The sequence below is a fragment of the Mastigoproctus giganteus genome, chromosome 9 (assembly GCF_048544385.1).
Source record: "Mastigoproctus giganteus isolate SK-2022 chromosome 9, ASM4854438v1, whole genome shotgun sequence".
NCBI lineage: Eukaryota > Metazoa > Arthropoda > Arachnida > Uropygi > Thelyphonidae > Mastigoproctus > Mastigoproctus giganteus.
In genome coordinates this window covers 59949167-59969783 of record NC_143583.1, presented here as the reverse complement: position 1 = coordinate 59969783, position 20617 = coordinate 59949167, and the positions used below count along the sequence as shown (strand labels likewise).

Genomic DNA, 20617 nt, shown 5'->3' with positions numbered 1-20617 from the left:
AGTGCAATACCAATAAAAGTTTGTTTTTAGTATAGTATAGCAAAAAAAAGCAGCATGTGTACTAGGGCTTGCATAAAACCGAGAAATTTCAAAACCGAGTTTAACTGAAGTTTACTCTTAAAACCGGTTTTAAAACCGATTTTCTCAGACTTAGGGAAAATAATTAAAAGCTTATAACACAGGTGCTTATTTTATCTTGGGTACATTGTACAAATCGTAATCAAATCTTTTAAACAAAATCTATCACCTCTTAAAGTAAAAAAAAAATTAAAAAATTAAAATGCTCCAAAAAAGTAACCAGCTTGTGATTATACAAAATTACAAATTGTATTCAAATCCTTTGAATAAAAACTATCTTCTCGTATAGTAAACAAAAAAATGATAAGCCCTATAATAATAATAATAAATAAATAAAAATAATGTGAAAAAAAAACAGCTTGGGAAAATTACTTTACTATTTATTGCTCAGCTTTTTTCTGAAAATGATCCTTTAAAAAACACAGTATATTAAGCGTTTTTCCTGATAGACTTGACCTTATTTTTGTGTTAAAGAGACCAGTGATCGAAAACACTCTCTCAGATTGGACACTTGTTGGTTTAATGGTCAGCAGTACTCTATAAACATTCTCCAGCTTTTCACTTCTACTGCTAGTTGCCTCCAAAATTTTAAATTCTTTGCTGATTTCCAATTCACTCGGATATTTTGAAGGCTCTTCATTTAATCTCTTTATTACACTATCATACTCTCGCATGAGTGTATCTCCAACATCGGAACTAGATGAGTCTTTGTTTTCTTCTAAAAGAACAGTTCGTTTATTTTCAGTTTCTTCATTCAACGCTAAGACTCCTTCGGAATGTTTTGCAAATAATCTCTGATAAATCTCTTCAGCATGCTTTTTCAACACTTTCTTTTTTTTTTTTTTTTTTTTTTTTTTTATGTGAACCCCAAACACGAGAGGTATTAGAACCTATAGTACTTAGTACCGTGCTTGGGTTGGAGGTTGAGAAGACGAAAGAAGATATTTGTTGACATTGGACTTGAACTTCTGTAGATTGTAATTTTCAGGAAATACGTATGAAGGAAGGTTGTTCCAGAAAACGGCAGTTGAATGAATAAATGAGGAAGATGAAAAGTTGGTTCTGTGTGTTTGAAGTTGGACAGTAAATGGATGTTGGCTGGTGGCGGCACGTGTTCGGACTGTTTTGAAAGACAGAGCAGGAATTATAGAAGCCAATTCAGAAGAACAGTGCCCATGGAAGTATCTGTAGAAGAGGCTTGCAGCAGAAACAGTGCGTCTATGAGACAGCGAGTGGAGAGACTCTATTAGAGATGAATCATTAATTAACCTAACTGCCCTCTTCTGAATGGAATCAAGAAGCCTGAGAGAGGTTTTGGGGGCACCACCCCAGATGTGGGAACAATATTCCATGGCAGGGCGGATTTGCGATTTATACAGAGTGAGCAGCTGTTTGGAAGAAAAGTAACGCCGAGAGCGAAAGAGAAAACCAAGTTTTTTAGATGCAGAGGAAGCAATATTTGTAATGTGCTTGTGCCAAGAGAGATTAGAAGTCAGGGTAATCCCCAAAATAGATATATTCTTTTGCCTAGAAATCGGAGTGTCACTAAAGATAAGCATAGGAGCAGAAGAATCCTTTTTGCGAGATATAAGACAAGACTGAGTTTTAGAAGGATTGAAATCAACTAAGTTGTCTTTGCCCCACTGGAGAATTACCTGAAGATCGGCATTTAAGGAATTGGTAGCAGATTTTCGAGAAGTTGAAGCTGATTGAGCAGGACAAGGTTTCTAAAAATGGAAAGTTGAATGCAATGTGCTATCATCGGCAAAACTATGGATAGGATTTCCAGTCAATGGAAGAAGGTCATTGATATACAAGAGGAAAAGTGTGGGGGAAAGAACTGAACCTTGGGGGACACCGGCATTAGTGGAGAAGTTAGAAGACAGAGAGCCATCTACCATCACCCTCAGTGAGCGATCACAGAGAAAACTGGATAACCAATTACTAAAAACAGTTGGCAAACCATAAGATGGAAGCTTGTTTAGAAGACCTTTATGCCAAACACGATCAAAAGCCTTTGAGATGTCAAGAGCAACTACTTGTGTTTCACCGAACCTTTCCATTGAATTAGTCCATAAATGGGTAACATAAGCCAGAATATCACCAGTGGATCGACACTGACGGAATCCATACTGGTGATCGTTGATCAGACGGAAGGTTTCTAGGTAGTTTAAGAGTTGGCGGTTAATTGATTTCTCCATTACTTTAGAAAGAGTAGAAGTAATTGCAATGGAACGATAATTGGATGGGAGGGATTTGTCACCCTTTTTAGGAACTGGCTGGATATGAGCAAATTTCCAAGCAGAAGGAAAAACACCTTTGGAATAAGAAAGTGAAAAAAGGCGGCAAAGAATAGGAGTAAGTTCAGGAGCACAGGTTTTGAGAACAAGCGGAGAAATACCATCAGGACCTGGTGCTTTCTAAGCATCAAGTTTCATCAAAATCCTTCTGATATCCTTTTGACGGAAGACCACAGGAGGTATTGAATGGAGCGTGTTGGGAATGGTGGGAGGTGTTTTACCAAGATCATTAATACATGAACTGGAAGAAAAATGGGATGCTAGCAGGTCAGCTTTATCCTTGGCTGAAGTGACAACAGAACCATCTGGTTTGGACAGAGGTGGGAGCAGAGATGGGCAAACGTTGCGGCCAATAGCTTTGGCAAGAGACCAGAATGTTCGGCTACCATTAGGGCAAGAAGCAAGTTTTCTACTCTTAGCCTGTTCAAACTCTAGTTTGGACTGATTAATAACTGCTTTACAATTGTTGCGAGCTTAGGCAGAAAATGAAACTGAAGAATTAGAAACAAGCCAATTACGATATGCAACATTCTTCTCTTGGACAGCATTAGCACATTTATTGGAAAATCAAGGTTTAGATAAAGGACGAGATTTTAAAGTGGAGTGTGGGATAAAGGATTCCATTCCTGCAAGAATAATTTCACTGACACGATCTGAGCAAACGTTGACATCAGAAGTTTTGAAACAGTAATCTGACCAAGGAAAAGAAGTCTCGCCGCAGGTCATCCCATTTTGCATTCTTGTAATGCCAAACAACACGAGGTTGGGAATAGCCATGAGATAAAGGTTCCATTGGAGAAGAGACAATAACCAAGTTGTGATCTGAAGTGCCTAAAGGACCTCTCACTTCGACCGTGTACTTAGAAGGGTTGTTTGTGAGAAAAAGATCAAGCATATTGGCTGTATGATTAGGATTGTCTGGTATTCTTGTAGGTAAATGAACAGTCTGTGCTAGGTCAATAGTAATTGCAAAAGCCTCAGCATCTCGACCTGCTGGGTCGGTGTGACTAGAAAACGGAAGCCAGCTGGAGTTGTGAACATTAAAATCACCAAGGAAAATTACCTCACTGTTAGGAAAGTTGGACTGGAGAAAGTCAAGTTGCAACGAGAGGAAGTCAAAGAGCTCCAAGTGATTTGTGGAATTGGGAGAACGGTAGAGACAACAGATGAATTTGACACAATGAGGTAGAGAGATTTTAAGCCAGAGAAGATCAAAGAGAGGAGATTCCAAATTGCCAAGTCTCTGACAGGGAATATCAGAACGGACATATGCACAAGTACCACCTTTAAGGTGAAAGGAATCATACAGCGAATAATTTGGGCATCTGAGATGAGTAGTAGTTGAATCAACCGATAACTGAAATTGTCAGAAAAAGTACATGGGGTTTGGCAGACTGCAAGTGGAAATGGACATCGTTGAGATTAGAATTGAGACCGCGTATATTTGAGAAATGAATTAGGAAGTCCTTGGGAGGTTTAGATCTTTTCGCAGATAAGCTTGCTCTATTAGTTTGACAATTCATGGTGTATTCAATAGTAAGAAAAAGTGGGTGGGACATGCTGTATGAAGTAATGAAATTTTTGGATATGGCGTACATGTGGTAAGAATATACCCAGATCCTTCACATAACGTGGCCTCGACAATGCTCCCCGCATACACACTACTCGGACTCCCCCCAGTCACTATCTGGCAGAGTAGAGGTAGCAAGATTATACACTAGCTGATCCGGAAGCCTCCTAGAGAGTTACCAATAGGTTCGGTCCGGTGTACTAACTAGCGGCCGGCCTGCGAACACCGTTTTAGAGATGTACCCTCGAAATGTAAGGAATATTGGATCTCGCCACGACGTTCATCATAACCTCAAAAGTCATCAATCATACTGCATGATGGAAGAGATAGGGAAGGGTTGGCTGGAACTTAGCTCTGGAGACTAAACATGGGTTCCACCACTTCAAGCCTCCAATAAGCAAAGTGGTGGTATTTCACTGGTTGATGAGAGTTATCTACCACCTAGTATTGCCTGGTAACATGGAGGGGCGGCGTTCCTCCATGTGGTGTGGGTGCCACACCTCGACCCCTGCTTACGTTGGTTCACACCTGGGTGGTCACCCACCATGAACTTGTGCATGGAGGTTATACCCAGGATTACTAACAGTTCCACCATCGTGAAGGTGCAAGCAGAGGATTTGGCTGTCACAGACCGTCCGGACTTCGCCGAAATTGGGTCCACTTGACTTGAGTGTCACCCGAATATCAGTTCCATCAGCGTTTTAGACTCCCAGGTAGCAAGTACAGCTTGTCTGGCATATCTGAGAGAATGTCTGTGACAACCTCAAGGACCAAACTTTGACTAAAATTTTGATTTTCCAAGGATCTTACTTGGAAAATCAAAAGTTCTTGAACTTGAATCTTCTTTCCTAAACTTTTTGGGGTTGTGTAGATAGCTCAGCAAAGCCACTGTTTGGCAATTTCGTCTTGCATTGTAATGCTGCAAAAGGCTTTGGTGAAACTTTAAAGCAAATGGGTTTTCTGCTGTATCAAGCTTAGCAAGCAGAAATTCTATTGAAGACTCTGCTTTAAGTAAGTCTGTATCTTCTGAGGTTATAGCCTTCAGAATCATTTCAACTGGTCGCAAAGTTTCACATAACAATTGAAGTGTTTTCCAGTTGTCGTCAGACACAGCTTCAGTTGATAGTACTGCACATAGAGCATTTGGAATGCAATTTTCCATTTCAAAAATCTCTCAATCATATAGAATGTGCTATCCCATCTAGTCTTGCAATCTAATATAAGTTTATATTCTTTCCCATTAAATTTTGCTTTAACAAAATTTTGTAATATGTCATTTTTGGTAGGCGATTTTCGAAAAAGCTTGCAAATTTTTCTGACTTTGTTAATAGTTTGTGCAATATTGGCCATTGGATTGAAGAAATAAATGAGCTCATCGGTAAAGTCGGTTTGATAAAGCATGCCTTGCTGTCTTTCTTCAACTTCTTCATCATCACTACTTTCTTCATTATTTTTATTTTCTTCAATGTCTTTGGGAGACTCAGAGACTGTGGCACCATAATTGATTGCTTTTTCATAAAGTACATCTATAAATGACAGATGTATACAATGGGCTATACATTGTTGATGATTAGGCGTAATTTGCTTGCCAAACTTATTCACCATCGCTGCTCCATCGGAGGTGCAGGCAACAATATCCTCATCCAAGTTCAAACCACATTCCTTCAAGTGTCCATTCACAAATTGCTCAGTTCTTCTGCTATCAAGTGACCCATTAATCTCAATAAGACCTAATGACCAATGATTGTCTTTTGAATGCACATTTATATTCATATACCTTTTATTTTGTATAGATTTATATTTGTCTAGAGTCAATGAATACCATGCAACCAAAACCAATGAATTTTTGAAATGCTGAATGAGTTCTTCTTTCTTAGTTTCATAATAATTCAGAATCATTTTTTTAATTCCATTCACTGAGGCTGGTGGTAATTTATTGTATTTATTTCTCTGAAGGTGAAGGCTTGATTACATAAACTCACTCTTGGCAATTGAATTAAAAGAAAATGCATCTAAAGCAGCTAATTTTGAAATCTCTTCTTCCATAGATTTTTTAACGATAGTTTTCTGATGTTCTTACCATTTTTACGGGAGGTTCACTGTTATCTTGTTTAATGTTAATCTGATGCATTTTCTTTAAATGCAACCTTAAAGATGATGTAGATCTCCAGACGACTTCATTATCTTCTGACATTTCGAACTTGTGCTTCATCTTTGCTTTTTCGAGCAAAATAATTCTATACATTTGATTTCATCTTAGATATATTAAGAGTAATAAATATTAATCAGTAGGAATTTATATCACCAACAATTTTAAATAAAAATATTGAAGATAACAAAGGCACAATACTATGCGTCACACCCGCAAGCACTGAATGAAGAGTCTAAACGAGGCAAGTTTCAAAATTTTCACGAAGTAAATTTTTTATTTATTTACTCGCAATTTTTTTTTCCACAATTAAATCTATTGTATTTTCAAAATTACATAAAAAAGCTAAATTTGGTGAAGCTGCTTTTTGGAGAACATTTGATCGCAAATTTAATAGGAATAAAGAAGCAAAAAACTTTCTACGATTGAAATTTGATGCAATATTCAGCAAATCTGTTTCTAGTGGGTAACCATCAATAAGGCACGTTCCATAACTTGCCTGGCGAACAAGATAGATGGAACAGAGAAATGTTGAGCATTTTCTTTTACGCTATGGCTCCGACTCACTCAGTCGTAAATGAGTACACCTGCATCGTGCGGCCCCAAGTGCCAAGCGATAGGGACCAAGCGATTTTTCTTAAGCGAATACTAAATTGATCCTTCAATTTAGTATTAGTGATTTTGTTCTGTTTCATTTCTAGCCGCTCTCTTATTCTCAGTTCATTGTAAGTGGTTCTTCACTTAGCAGATTTTAAGTAGAACCCAGGAAGGAAAATCACCTTTCTTTTTTAGGATATTTATCCATTTTCTCACTAATAAACTAATCCGCCAGCCACTTGGTCACTAGGTGGCACTGCTCCTGCCTCCCCGTGGTGGGGCCGGAAACCTGAAAGGAAAAATAATCCTTTCAGGGCTAAAAGGAGCAACAATGGACTTGACAAACCAACTTCTCCTGGAATTATGGATCAAACTGATCATAATCGGCAGTAAGATGATCCTAATCCATCTACTGCCAAAAGACAAAAGAAAGATGTGACCCAAACCATCTCGCCACTCTTTCTATTGTTCATTCCCTATCAGACCAACCAGTTAGTAAACTTTCTCCCTTTGTTATACAAAGGTGTCTAGAACATATAGCTGGTCCACCGAAAATGGTTCGCCGCTTGAAATCAGGCGACCTACTGATAGAAACGACAAATCATCGACATTCTGAGCTTCTTCTTGAAACCAAAACTTTTGGAGGGATTCCCATCAAAGTCACTCCACATGCCACTTTAAATTCATCTAAAGGGGTTATCGTGGAATGGGACCTCCTAAACAGCTCTGAAGAAGAAATTATACAAGAGCTACAAAACCAGAATGTCATACATGCCAAAAGAATCCTTATTAAAAAGGATGGAAACCTCATTCCAACCCGCACCATCATACTTACTTTCAGTACTCCAACTCTACCATCATCAGTCAAAGCCGGGTACCTGAATTGCCAGGTAAAGCCATACATCCCCAATCCAATAAGATGCTTCAAGTGTCAAAAATATGGCCATTCCCAAACAGTATGCAGAGGACAAGCTATTTGTGCCACTTGTGGCTCAAAAGAACATACCTGTAAAGAATGCAATACACAGTCTCCTCGCTGCCCAAACTGCAAAGGAGACCACCCTGCCTATTGTAATATATGGAAAAGAGAAAAGCAAGTCCAAAAATATAAAACTGAACATAAGTAACATATCAAGAAGCCAAAAAGCAGATACCACTATTTCCAGCAGTGAGATCATATGCAGCAGCAGCAGCAACTACAGTGCAGAAAACAAAAGTAATTGCAATACAGACTGACATCACAGTCCCGCCTAACATCTCAATAGCAGATTGGGCACGTAATCTACTTTTACAAACAAAACAAAAAGTTGACCAGGCAATTAATACACCCATTGTAATTTCACCAGATGCTGAAGATCCAACACCAACAAGCAGTACAAATTCCACAAAACCTGTTGAAAAAACACAAAAAAATACTGACACTATGGAAATTGATGAAAAGGAGAAAGAAGATGAACCAGTTCTGGAACTTTACGCAAATGATGACATGGACAGTGGTGGCCGACCAAGCTTCCCCAGAAAAGAAAAAATCAAAACAGATCGATTAAAACAAGCAGCTCATCGTAAGTCATCTGAATCAAGTACTAAACCCAAATAATGCGTACACTTCTACAATGGAATTGTCGTGGCATTCGAAGTAATCTAAGCGATATCAAAGATCTAACTTCCGTATATGCTCCTGCAAGTATCTGTCTGCAAGAAACAAACCTAACTCCGCACATAAGTATTTCAATCAAGAACTACAATCTATATAGGCAAGATCGAAAAACCAATACAGGTCATGGAGGAGTCGCCATTCTTGTTGACTCTAATGTTCCATCCAAGCATATTCAGCTACAAACACCCCTTGAAGCAGTCGCGGTACGCATTGTGACTGGAATTACCTTGACTATGATTTCTCTCTACCTTCCACCTAATCATGCGTATACCTGCAAGAATTTGAAGATTTAATTGAACAATTACCATCTCCTTTTTGTTTGATGGGGGACCTTAACGGGCATCATATCATCTGGGGATCACTTCATACAGACAAAAGAGGACAGATGATTGAAAAACTTATAAATAATAGGAACCTAACACTCTTAAACACAGGTACTCACACCCATGTCTACTTACCAACAGGGACTACCTCTGCAATTGATCTCACCATCTGTTCCCCAGCTCTATTTCCTCTCCTTGACTGGTCTGTTTCCGATGATCCCTATAGCAGTGATCATTACCCAGTTGTTTGTCACCTACTAGCAAATAATGTACAGCAACCTATAAGAGGTATAAAATGGAAATTTTGCAAAGCAAACTGGGAAAAATATGCTGCTTCTTTAGATGAGAAAATCATAAGACATACTGATATCAATAATGCTGTTACTCATCTCTCAAATCAAATAATTTCTGCAGCAAACATTGCAATACCAAAGACAGCAAACCAGTCTCATAAAGATTACAAGCAGTTGTGGAATGAAGAATGCTTGGAATCAATTCAGAAAGTATCCCACCACCACTAATCTCATAAAATATAAGAAAGCTAGAGCAAAAGCACGCTATATACGCCGGAAATCTCTGAAAGAATCCTGGATATCTTTTGCAAGCAAAATTAATAGAAATACGGACAGCAGAATAATATGGAATAAAATTCGACAAATTTCAGGCAAATATACAACTGTCCCTAAACCGATCATAAGCTGGAAAGGTCATGACATAACTGAACCAGAAAAAATTGCAAATCTACTAGGAGAAACATTTGAGGAATTGTCAGCAACAACGTCATATAGACCAATCTTTCAAACATGTAAAGCTCAAATCGAAAAATACAAAATTAATTTCCATGCAGCTCATGAGATTTCATACAATCAATCCTTCACTATAAATGAATTGCATAAAGCCCTAGCCAAATCTAAAGAAAGTGCAGCAGGTCCGGATGGAATCCACTATCAAATGATTAAACACCTCCCTAAAAATTCTCTATGCATGCTGTTACTGCTATATAATAGGATATACCTTGAGGATTCATATCCAGACTCTTGGCGACATTCGTTTGTACTGGCCTTTCCAAAACCTGGGAAGGACCATTCAAATCCATATAATTATCGTCCCATCGCGCTCACTAGCTGTCTAGGTAAAATTTTAGAAAAAATGGTGAATGATCGGTTAACATGGTTTCTTGACTTCCATAACCTCCTTAGTCCTAGTCAATATGGTTTTCGGAAAAATAGAACAACAATAGACATAATGACAAAAGCTGAGTCAAATATTCGCAATGCCTTTCTCCGAAACGAACACCTTGTAATGATATGCCTTGATATTGAAAAGGCGTTCGATACTACGTGGAGATATAGTATCCTTCATGAATTGCACAAATTAGGTCTTCGAGGCCACCTACCGAAGTTCCTTCAGAATTTCATGACTAAAAGAACTTTTCAAGTCCACTACCATCATATTCTGTCTCTAATATACAATCAAGAACAGGGGGTCCCCCAAGGCTCAGTCCTCAGTGCAACCCTTTTTGCTATCAAAATAAACCCTGTAACAGAAGTTATTCCAGCAACAGTTGAAACCTGCCTATATGCCGACGACCTCACAATATCTTGTCACTCACAGAATATACGGACAATCGAGAGGCAGCTCCAATGTGCTATTAACAAAATAGTCCTGGTCCATCTATAATGGATACCGAATCTCAGTGCAAAAGACAGTGGCAATACACTTCTGCAGAAAACGAAAGATGCATCCTGATCCAGAACTAAGGATAAGCAATAAACAAATTCCACTCAGAGTATCCGGCTACTAGGACTAATCATGGATCAAAAATTAAATTTCCTAGAACACATAAAATATCTACGTACAATGTGCTTAAAGAAATTAAACATTCTACGAGCTGTATCAGCCATGACATGGGGAGCTGATCGTTTTTCACTTTTGCATGTTTATCGTGCAATGATAAGATCTAAATTAGATTATGGTTCTCCCATTTACTCCTCAGCTAGGAAAAGTGTGTTAAACTGGTTAGATCCAATTCATCACAATGCATTACGTGTTGTTTCAGGAGCCTTCCGTACCTCACCTGTGTATAGTCTATACACAGAGATCCATGAACTCCCACTCAGTCTTCGTAGACAAGTTCTTCTTATGAACTATGCTGCGAAAGTTCAAAGCCTTCCTGGACATCCAACATGGCAATATCTGTTTAAACCGAAATGGGAAAATTTATATACGAACAAACCTAATATATGCAAACCTGCAGGCATCCGACTAAAAGAAATACTCTCACAATTGAACTTAAGCATGGATAAAATCTACCAAGATACCCCCACAGCCCTTCCACCGTGGAAAATCAGTTCAGTTGACTGTGACATGGTCCTCATAAAATGGAAACAGAGCAATATCCCAAGTCAACATATAAAACAGCTTCATTCCTCTTATGTAACACAATTCTCTGACTATTCTCATCTGTATACTGATGGATCCAAGACGGCCACACACGTTGGTGCTGCTGTTGTATTGCCAAACAACATAATCTCACAGTCTCTTCCAATAGAGTGCAGTATCTTTAGTGCTGAATTGTTTGCAATAAGTCTCGCCCTAGATCACATTGCCAAAACTTCCCTCGTAAAAAGTATCATTTTCACAGACTCATTAAGTGCAATATATGCTTTACTGACAGAAGATCATCCATCTCATCCGTATGTAAGAAAAATTCTTTCCTCCTTATCACACCTTAGGAAAAACAAACAAAGAGTCAGATTCACTTGGATTCCTGGACATTCTGGAATACTCGGCAATGAACATGCGGATGATGCTGCAAAACATCCGTCTAACAAAAATTCTCACTTGCATAAAATACCGCTCAATGACTTTAAAAACATCAATCGAAAAGCCTCTGAAAATATATGGACGCAGACCTGGAAATCTCAAACAAACAATAAATTATATCAAATCAAACAACAGCAGAAATCCTGGAAATCAAGTTTTCGGTCAAACAGACATGAAGAGGTTATCCTCGCCCGGCTTCGCATCGGATACACATATTTAACACACTCTTACCTCCTAATGAAATACGATCCTCCACAATGCCCTCAGTGTCTGACCACACTAACAGTGAAGCACATCATCATAGAATGTCCACGATACCAAATTGCCCGCCAATCAGCTTTCAAATCGCATTCAAATGAGCCATTAAGCCTTGAATTCATTATGGGAGAAAAATCAAACGTCAGTGAACTCTTTTCATACCTCAGCTTAATAAACTTAACTAATATCTAATATGTTAAATCAGTAACAATATAACAGGAAATAACAAAACTTGAACAGGCGCAATATAGCCGAAGTTGCTCTTGCGCCATTAAACCCCAAACAACAACAACAACAACTGCATCGTGCCATGATACAGGTGGCGCATTATGACCTGCGTAGTCCATGCACCATTAAACCTCAATACAAACCAAACCAAACCATGATACAGGTGGGAAGATAAAGGTACCTCTCCTAGATTTGGGCCACTTGCCCGTGAGATTCGTACCTAAACATAAAATAAAAAAAAATAAAAAAAAGTTTAAAACATAAAGCAGTTGAACGATCCAGACAAACGAACAAACAAAATAAAATGGGCGTAACAAAAAACTATATTCGAGGGCTAACTAAAAAAATATTCGAATCCGGTTTTAGAAGCTCGGTTTCGGTTTTAACAACTCAATATGAAAACCGGATTTAACCGGTTTGCAAGCCCTAATGTGTACCCTGTATGCACAAAAGATGTTTTATTTTATGTGAAAACATCCTTCGCTTGGACGAAGTTAAAGGGGTGTAGTATGAAAAGAATCTGAACGTGTTTAACATTTTAAGGCATTTATTTATTTATTTTTCGACAGTTTCATGAATTTGAGGTTGCAATACAAGTTCAATAGGTAATTTACTTACAATGGGTTTGTGTGATAGCTAAAATATGATACGTACACTTGAGATTGGAAAGAGTGTAAATGTCTTTAAAAAAGAAAAAACTGCAGCCCTTATCAACCCACTGCAGGATGGAAGCTTCTTCAACAATTCATGCTGAGGGAAATGGACCATAATCTGCCACGCTGGTCCAGTGCGGGTTGGCAGATCGACCGTATTTAGCAGTCAGGGGCTTGAACCCCAGTCTACTCAAAGAGCGTATGCTACTGCACTCCCACTCCTGACCACTTGGCTACGGAGGCTTAAAACACAGCATCAGTTATAGTTCCATGATTAGTAGTCGATACAGCTAGAAGTATTTAACATTAGTTCAAATTTATTTTCGAAGAAATCAGTCAAAGGTTTGGATTGAGTATCTTCAAAATTAACGTTGAAATCGCCACTAAGTATCATTGGTATTCGGTTGTATTTTTTGTGAGAAAATTGTTGTAGCACTGCAGCTCCTTCAATTGTGTAAGGAGGTAAAACAAAATGGACGAATTCAATGATGTGTTCGATCTTTTGGCATTTATTTTTATAAATGCCTAACCAAAATGTAATGTAAATGATTACCAACAATATCGTTTGACCATCAGAAAGAAAGCATTCAGCTGCACAAATATCTCCAACAGGTCTAACACTCATGGATTTTCCAACAGTTTGTCAATAAATCACTTCCATATGAGAAGTAACAACACTAGTATGATTTTCTCTATGATAAACTCTGCACCACCAGCTTGTTGATCTTCTTGTTTGAATTGAACGACACAATCAAAGTTAGGTATGCTTACTTCTTTGTTATTTAGCCACGTTTCAGAAAGTAGAAGTAAATTGGATTGTTGTATGACTGCATCAGTGATTACAATTTGCATCTTGTTAATATTTGCTTTAAAATCTTGAGAAGCAGATTTTATTAAACTGCATTTTTTTTTTTTTTATCTCTGTTTTTAAACTCATTCTTTTGTCAAATGGGAGGCTTCTTCAGTGGCTTTGAAGCTTTTATTCTTTATACTTTTCTCAATTTCGCTCAGCTGGAGTTTTAGCCATCTTCGAAATACTCTTATAGGTTGTTAACTGAAATTAGATTTGGTATTTTTACAATTCAATAGTTAGCGAAATCCATTTGTAGACTAGTGTGACATCTTAACCAGAAACTACTGCAAAAAGTGATTGTTGTTTATTGAAATGATTGTTTTATTGTTGCATTCTTGAATCAAAACTGTTTAAATTTTTGAATGGTTTGATCGAAACCTACTTACACTGCTTAGAAGGTTGATGATCAAAATATTGAGAAGCAGATTTTATTAAAGTCTGCATTTTTTTTTGTTCCCTTATGAACGAGTTCTAATTTTTGAACTCGTTTTTTTGTCAACATGAGAGGCTTCTTTGGTGGCTATGAAGCTTTAATTCTTACATAATATTACTACTTGCTGCTTACTCTACCGAAACATTAGTGATTGGGTTGGCGTCATTTAGGAATTTATGTCATTTCCATATCTTAGTATGAACTTATTCTCTTGAGTCAACTACTTACTCTACCGAATCGTTAGTCACCGAGTTAGCATCATTAGTGCCATTTAGGAAGTGACGTAATTTGCATCATTTAAAATCTAACAGCCACCTAATACGAAGTGACGTTAATTGCATCATTTCGTAAAAAATTTCGTTACCAATTCAAATTGCATCATTTCTGAAAAAATTTCGTTACCAATCAATTGTCATTTCCGTAAAAAAATTTCGTTACCAATTGGTTTTACTCTAGTGCTGCCGTAGATGTTTTCACATCAAAAACATTATCGCCTTGCTAGCACTTAGTTGCACCTTTGCCTGTTTGGTGGGATGGGCCTGCTACATTCTTATTTTAAAAGGGTAGGGGATCAAAAATATTTGTATCCACCCAGAAGCAGTTGTGATAGAAAGGTGGTTTTTTTTTTTTTTTTTTGTTTGTTTGTTTGTTTGGCATCTTGAAATCTTATAGCAACCACAAAAATTTTGGTTTCGATTTGACAATTCATTTTTTTTTTTTTTCTTTGCAGCATTTTTTTATACCACTGTGCAATACAGATCAGTGATTTGGTTCCTCTTTCTGCAAGGGAAAACACGCAAAATAATCCACAAAGAAATGGTTGCTGTTTGTGGAGAAGACTGTCCAGGTTACAGTGTTGTTGCACATTGGTATAAACAATTCAAATGTGTGTAGAAACCTCAGTGCATTGATGAAGAAATCCCAGGAACACTCAGCAACTGCTGTAACAGAGCAGAGGATTGCAAAAATTGTGGAATTAATCCTGGAAGATCGTCATATTAGCATCAAAGAACTAGCTGCAGAGCTCCAAATTAGTGTAGGGTCTGTGGAGAACATCATCCATCAACAGTTACATACGAGTCAAGTGTCTAATAGATGGGGTTCCCAGACTTCTGACCCCTTACCAGAAGAAGGAGAGGGCACAATGTGCACATGAAATGTAGTTGATGTGCCAGGAAAAACAAGGTGTGTTTTTTTTTTTTTTTTTTTTTTTTTTTCATGGCTAGTCACCATGGATGAAATTAGAATCCATCACTATGATCCCAAAACCAAACAAATATCAAAACAGTGGAAGCATGCAGAATCATAACCCCACCAAACAGGCAAAGGTGCAACCAAGTGCTGGCAAGGTGATGTGTGTCAGTTTTTTTGGGATCAGCAGGGTGTAATACTAACAGATTACCTTCAAAACAGCTGTACTATGACGGTGAAGTATTATTCCAGCTTCCTCGTAAAGCTATGTACTGCTATTAAAGAAAAGATGGGGAAAGCTGTCGAAAGGTGTGCATCTACTCTACGATAATGCCCCTCACATGTTGCAGTGAAGTGTGTACATGAATGTGGGTTTGAATATTACCACATCTTGCTTATTACCCTGACTTTACAACCTCAGATTTCTTCCTCTTTCCTTCCCTGAAGTACTTAATTCATGTAAAACACTTTGCTGCTAATGATGTGATTTCCTGCCAAGTCATGGTTTGAAGGACAGTCAAAGGTTTTCTACAAATCTGGCCTGTGGAAGTGTATAGAGAAGTGGCAAAAATGTGTCATTTTGTGTGATGACTATATTGAATAAGTGTAATATATGCTCTTTGTTTCAACCTTCTATCACAACTACTTCTGGGTGAATACAAATCTTTTGTGACCTTTCCCATACACAAATAGAAACTGGATGGAAATTAATATGTTTATGCAAATATAGCTGCCCTCAAAAAAAAAAAAAGAAAACTGCTATGATTAAACTGTTTACAAATTTACATTTTTTCTGTTATTTTAGGTTTACAGAGAGGTGGAATCAAAATGGAAGAAGAAACAAAATCAAGAGCAACTCCATTGAGCTTTCCAAAGTACCATCAAATTTATTAGCATACTCTGCTGATATCTCACTGACACCTGAATTATTACGATCATGCATTTGTGATACGGGCAAGTCTTGTGTAGTTTTGCAGCATCTAAATAGATCTCTTAATGCAATTAGTCAAGCATTTTTTCAGCAACAAACTCCAAAAAAAGTTGCTGTTCTTTTATCTTCTCAAGATGATGCATTAGTTGGAGATCACACATTTTCAAAAAAGAAGGCATACAACAGAACTAAGACTTTCATGGATCAGATGAGACTTAAATTTATTGTAAATTAATTATAACAGCCATAAATTCCATTTTAATTACGAAGAATGATAATGTATGAAATTAGTTAGTATATTTGCATCAGTTGAATTTTTTAGACAAACCGAAGTTTGTACATTTGCATCATTATTAAAAACATCTTATATTGTGAAATCCTGCACAAGTTGCCTTCCTTATACTTCAAATAAGTAACACTTCTCCATTAGAGAAGACTGCTGTTATTGTCATAGTTTTAATTTTACATAGAGGCTTTCTCCCTAAAATATTATTAGTCTAAGAATGATAATGTATTAAATAGGTACAATCATTATAATGAGATATACCAGCAGACTGATATATCCCCAAGGCTTGACGGAAAAAAAAAAAATAATAATAAATATGAATATACACACACATATATATATATATATATATATATATATACATATACAGGGTGTCTCAAAAATATTGGTACAAACATTTAGGTAGGAGGTAGGTAAAGGAATGTGAATCGCAAGGAACCCATAACCGGAAACGTCACTGTAAGTCAGTAGACTGCGCTGTTCATCAGTTTGCGACAGGGAAAATTTCTGGTGTACTCATTCAAGCAGTAGTTGCCGCATGAAGAGTATGCATCGATATACGAACTGTAAGCTGGCAGACATGCACCTAGTGTATGGATTAGCAGAGGGCAATGGACGAGCCGATCAATGAATTTATGGAGAATGCTTCCCAGACAGACATTTACCAGAACACCGTTTGTTTGCGCGTGTGCATCAAAATTTGTGCAATTATGGGTAATTTAGAGGTAACAAGAGTAGTGCGGGCAGACCACGTTCGACGCGAACTCCCGCCATGAAAGAAAGTGTGTTGAATGCCGTCCAGAATAATCCTACTACCAGCACATGTGCCGTTGCCTCTGCCTTAGGAGTGTCTCGTTGCAGTGTACAGCGTGTCTGGCACGACGAGTCCTTACACCCCTTTCATCTCCAAACGGTTCAGTTACTGCTCCTCCAAGATCATCCTGCACGTGTGACTTTTGCGCAGTGGTTTCTTCAAGAAAGTGTTCAAGACTTGAATTTTCCAGCCTATGTTTTGTTCACGGATGAGGCTTATTCAATCAGCACAATGCTCATGTGTGGGCTCACAACAACCCACAGAGTGTGCGCGCCCTCATGCACCACAACGTTGCTTCGCAATAAATGTGTGGGTAGGTATGGTCGGTGACTGCTTAGTCAGCCCATACCTGTTACCATCCCGCATGAACTCTGCTAAATATTGGATCTATCTTGAACAAGTTCTACCAGGGTTACTTGACGATGTTCCAGCAAATGTGAGACGCAACATTTGGTTTCAACATGATGGGGCGCCTGCCCATTATGGAAGGTGTGTTCGTGACCATTTGAACAGGCATTTTGGCCGTCAATGGATTGCCCGTGGTGGACCCGTTTGGCCCCCACACTCACCTGATTTATCGAGCCTTGATTTCTTTCTGTGGGGGGCCTTCAAATCTATCGTGTGTGAATTGCCTGTGGAGACGGAAATGGATCTCATGGCGAGACTCTTTGCTGCTGCTACTGTCAAAGAAACTCCAGTTATGTTCGACCATGTCCACCAATCCGTGGTGCATCGGTGTCACGCATGCATCGCGTCTCATGGTGGAACCTTCGAGATCTGTTGTAAGATCATGAAATGCATCCATCTTGTACTCCATTGTTAATATTATGTCAAATAAATGTTTGCCACTAATTACTCTCTTGTGTCATTTCTGCTTCTTGTGCCTCTGCTACTACTTTCCCATGACGTTTCTGGTTATGGGTTCCTATGCAATTCACATTCCTTTAGATGTTACCTACCTCACCTAAATGTTTGTACCAATATTTTTGAGACACCCTGTATATATATATATATATATATATATATAATCATCAAGAATAATACAATAGAGAAGTTATATGCTATAGGGGGAAGAAAATTAAGAATTAGATTAAATAAGATTAGATAAGACAATTATAATAACGTGAATTATGGATCAGGGTCACTGCTATAGCAAAAGTACCCTACCGCCATAATGTATATATAAAATATTACTAGTATAAAATACATTAAGTAGATGTTTATGCATGGAAATGAACTAATGAAAATACGTTGTACCCTGGGAGCGATATATGTTTTGAACGAAGGTGGGAAGAAAGGAACCGGAAAAATAATTGTAACGATAGAAAAGTAAACCAAATGAATATTTTTGAAGAGACAACCTAGGTGGTAATTATGAAAGACTCTACAATGCTATCTCCACCTATTTTTGAAGAGACGACCTAGGTGGTAATTATGAAAGACTCTACAATGCTATCTCCACCTAGGTCGTCTCTTCAAAAATATTTATTTGGTTTACTTTTCTATCATTACAATTATTTTTCCGGTTCCTTTCTTCCCACCTTCGTTCACAACATATATCGCTCCCAGGGTACAACGTATTTTCATTAGTTCATTTCCATGCATAAACATCTACTTAATGTATTTTATACTAGTAATATTTTGTATATATATATAACCATAAAAATAAATTAAAATAAGAATTAAAAATAAAAATAATGCCAGCAGCATGGCGAGACGAGCAAAAATAGTCAAAATTAAACATAACGATCAAATCAACAGGGAGGGAAGAGAGGGGTAACAAGAGTAAAAATATTGCAGCAGAAACTCTCTAAGATAATTTAGAACATCTGAATGTAAGGATAATAAAATAATAATTCATTAAATTTCGAAAGCCAATTAATTAGAAATTTAACGGCACCCCCTCTGATGGGCATCAGGTCCAAATTTATGTGAAATATCACCAACAGAGATGTAAACCACTACAATAAAATAAAACAAAAATAAACCAAAAATAGACTGACCATTGCGCCCCATCTCAGCAGAGGACCACAAGGCCAATAATGGTCAGGAAATCGCTGCATTTCGATCGCTAGACAAATTGCCGCAAAGGTGAGTCGATCGAAAGATCAGTCCGACCTCCCTAGACATTTGCGCCGATTTGTCTAATAATCGAAATGCAGCAATTCCCTAACCATTATTGGCCTTGTGGTCCTCTGTTGAGATGGGGCGAATGGTCAGTCTATTTTTGTTTTATTTTATTGTAGTGGTTTACATCTCTGTTGGTGATATTTCACATAAATTTGGACCTGGTGCCCATTAGAGGGGACACCGTTAAATTTCTATTGGCTTTCGAATTTAATGAATTATTATTTTTTCTAAATTATCTTAGAGAGTTTCTGCTGCAATATTTTTACTCTTGTTATCCCTCTCTTCCCTCCCTGTTGGTTTGATCGTTATGTTTAATTTTTACTATTTTCGCTCTTGTCTTGCCATGCTGCTGGCATTATTTTTAATTCTTATTCTAATTTATTTTTATGGTTATATTTCAAGCACCATGTAGAGGAATATGCTTTTTGCTGCCTCTTATGTTTGCTGTACCTTTTTATTTTATTTTTATTATGAAAAATGCAGTTTCCAACTATTTTAAACATTCAAATATATGTATAATTATATATATATATATATATATACACAGGGTGTTTCAAAAGTGTTGGTCAATAATTTAAAGGTGAACTGTACAGACTACAATATGCAAAAAAAGCCTAGTAAACATGGGTCCTTAAGTGAATCGTTTTCGAGATATTGCACATTTCTAGTTGGGATCCACCACTGACTTGTTTGTTTAGGTTATGCTAATTCTCTCCCTTTCCCCTCTCTCAATGCTCTGAGACGTAGCAGGCATACTAGTACTTGTCAAAGGATAGTCAACGTGGAAAGAGGTTACAGCAACGAACAGTATGCGGACATGCATTTCATGCATGGTAAAGCCAACAGCAGTGCACTTGAGGCTGCACATTTGTACCAAGAAGCATTTCCCCTCCGAAGGCAGCCCAACAGGCGCACATTCATCAGGGTACATCAATACCTTAGAGAACATGAGTGCTTCGCACATGGAGTACAAGCAGATATGCCCAGAAGCATTAAACCTGATGTTGAGGAAAGGGTGTTAGAAAAAATAGAACAAAATCCAGGAATTTTGACAACGAGGGTTGCTCTGCAAGAGTGTGTACTGAGTCATAGCAGTGTGTGGCGAATTTTATATCACCAATTACTGTACCCCTACCATATCCAGCGTGTACAAGGTCTCGGCAATACAGACTACCCTCCCAGAGTGAACTTCTGCCATTGGAAGCAACAACAGTGTGTCCTGAACCCCCAATTTTTAAACAACATTTTGTTCACTGGTGAACTGGGTTTACTTGTGATGGTATTTTTAATTTTCATAACTGTCACGTTTGGTCCGACGAAAATCCTAATGTAATTCACGA

At 37.8% G+C, this 20617-nt stretch overlaps 1 protein-coding gene across 1 annotated transcript in view; it reads left to right on the top strand.

Annotated features, from left to right (window-relative positions):
- Positions 1-16206, top strand: part of LOC150080276 (centrosomal protein of 164 kDa-like) — a 92286-nt gene extending 76080 nt beyond the window's left edge. Inside the window, exon 4 of the mRNA XM_090381556.1 lies at positions 15922-16206. Coding sequence (XP_090237682.1) covers positions 15922-15981 — 60 coding nt within the window. The 3' untranslated portion in view covers positions 15982-16206. The remainder of the gene's footprint in view (positions 1-15921) is intronic.
- The last annotated feature ends 4411 nt before the right edge of the window (positions 16207-20617 follow it).